The sequence below is a fragment of the Elephantulus edwardii genome, unplaced genomic scaffold, assembly GCF_000299155.1.
Source record: "Elephantulus edwardii isolate Elephantulus edwardi_28Jun2011 unplaced genomic scaffold, EleEdw1.0 scaffold00165, whole genome shotgun sequence".
In the NCBI taxonomy this organism is placed as follows: Eukaryota; Metazoa; Chordata; class Mammalia; order Macroscelidea; family Macroscelididae; genus Elephantulus; species Elephantulus edwardii.
Window position 1 is genome coordinate 7,022,043 of NW_006399915.1, and position 2,272 is coordinate 7,024,314.

Genomic DNA, 2,272 nt, shown 5'->3' on the forward strand with positions numbered 1-2,272 from the left:
ACACACAATCGAACGCATAGTCAATGAAACAGATATTCCTCCGGTGCTCTCTGCTTTGCAGCCGAGATCCATCTAACATTAGCTATAATATCCCTACTACCATGGTCTCTTCTAAACTCAGCCCACATATCTGGCAGTTAGTCCCAATGAAATTGAATGACCAAATATTGAAAAATGCTAGCTAGCAAATGTGTTCATTCTGGAGGAGAGAATAGCAAAGTAGAAACATGGAAGGAGAACTGGAAGGGATATTAAACATCATCCCATTTTCAAAGTGTAGTTAACTTCATAAAAAATAAATAAATAAGTCTGAGAACTCCAATATCCTAACCAGATCAACACAGAGCTAGTTATGGGGTCCATTGCCAGGAAAACCTTGAATTCTTCCTCTTTGTGTCCATATCTCACAGTAGTTGCCTGACAGTCCTGTTGCAATTCAAGAGCTCTTGGAAATAAACTAATGTTTGGTTAAGAATATGTCATGTAACAATAATATTCAGGAATTTATTATGAGAACATAAAAGGTTGTCAAGATGACTCAATATTGAAAAACAAAAATAAAAAGAACTCTTTGGGAAAGAACACTAAAGACAAAACATCCAGCCCACTTCTCTTAATTAGTAAGGAGGGTACTGTGACTTCAACAGTGAGATAGTCTAATTAGGAAAAACAGGGGAAATTGTTAGATTTAGGTGGCAAATATTTACAAACATTGCTGAGATCTGGGTGCAAGAATGTTCTTTAAAAATATGCGTTAGAATCTCAAACATAAAAAGGGATCACTAATATACGCCATTTCCCTTCTTCCTTCAGAATAAAAAATGAGAGAAAGTGAGAGAAGTAACTTTGGTAAATCAACCTTATCTTCAAGAGATGTCTTTGACTCTTGTGCTGTTCTACTGCCCTCTGCTGGATGTAGGATATTTATGGCTTTAAGAGGAGACATTTATCCTCTCCTGGTTGTAGATTTTTCAGGATGCTTGGAAGACTGTTTATATTGTGGATTAGGACTTCTAGAGTTCTTCCAAGTTGTTTTTTTTTAAATGAAGTTTATAGTCCTTAGTTTTAGTCCTAGGTCCATATGGGATCTATTTGGAGTGTTTTTTTGTGTATGGAGTGAGGTACGGAACTTGCTTGAGTTTTCTGCAGATAGATCTCCATTTTTTTCCCTTTTTCTTTTATGGTGGAATAAGTTTATTCTTATGTACAGAAAAGTCAGTGTGTACATCAGCCCAGTTTGGTGGCAAGTTCTTTGGCCTTGGCCTTCTCCAGCTTGGTGATGCGGGCCACGGAGTTGGGCCCCAAGACATTTTGTCCCCCGTGGCAGCGGATCTCATCATATATCGTTGTAATTGGTTCTCATGGCGTCTACCAGCTTCACCAGAGCGCCTTTATCTTCTAGGTTCACCTGCGTGAAGGCAATAGTGGTGCAGGTCTTCCAATGGATGAGGTGGCCCAGCCTGGCCTTGCCCTTGACGATGCAGTAGGGAATACTCATCTTAAGACACACAAGGCCGGCAGGAAGACCACCAGCTCTATCGGGTCCACGTCGTGTGCGATCACCACCAGTTGGACTTTCTTGTCCTCCACCAAGGTGGCGATCGTATTCACACCCTCATGGAGGACCGGGGTCTCTTGATGGGAGTGTCTCCTTTGCCAGCAGCCTTCTTCTCAGCCTGGGCCAGCCACCTCTGCTTCTTCTCCTTCTTGGTCTCTGGTCTGTACTTGTGGGCCAGCTTCAGCAGCTGAGTAGCCATCTGGCAGTCCAAGGCCTGGGTGAACTGGTTAATGGCGGGTGGCACCTTGAGTCGTTCATAGAAGATTGCCCTCTGCTGCTGCAGTCGGATGTAGTGGGGTCGCTTGACAAAGCAGGAAAGGTCCTTTTGGGTTGGATGTCCTCCCGAGGCCAAAGTTTCTGAGTCTTTTCTCAAACAGGGGATTCACCACCTTCTTGGCCTCCTGCTTCTTGACCACAGCGAGCACTGGGGCTACATTCTTCCCCTTGGCCTTCTTTCCCTTTGGTATCTTGAGAGGATGGGCAAGAGAGTAGTTTTCCAATTTTGGCAGCACCATTTGTTAAAAAGGCTGTCATTTCCCACTTAATGGATTTCATCTTGTCAAAAATCAGTTGACCATAGGTAGATGGGCTGATTTCTGGATTCTCAATTCTATTCCATTGATCTATGTGTCTGTCTTTGTTCCAGTACCATGCTGTCTTAACCACCACAGAAATGTAGTAGGATTTAAATTCAGAAAGTGAGATGCCTCCTAC

General features: G+C 42.9%; 1 protein-coding gene across 1 annotated transcript in view; it reads right to left on the reverse strand.

Moving 5' to 3' along the window:
• BTLA (B and T lymphocyte associated) overlaps positions 1-1,757 on the reverse strand; it is a 115,163-nt gene extending 113,406 nt beyond the window's left edge. The window contains exon 1 of the mRNA XM_006895361.1: positions 1,614-1,757. Within this exon, the coding sequence (XP_006895423.1) occupies positions 1,614-1,757 (144 nt within the window). The remainder of the gene's footprint in view (positions 1-1,613) is intronic.
• Positions 1,758-2,272: the final 515 nt, after the last annotated feature.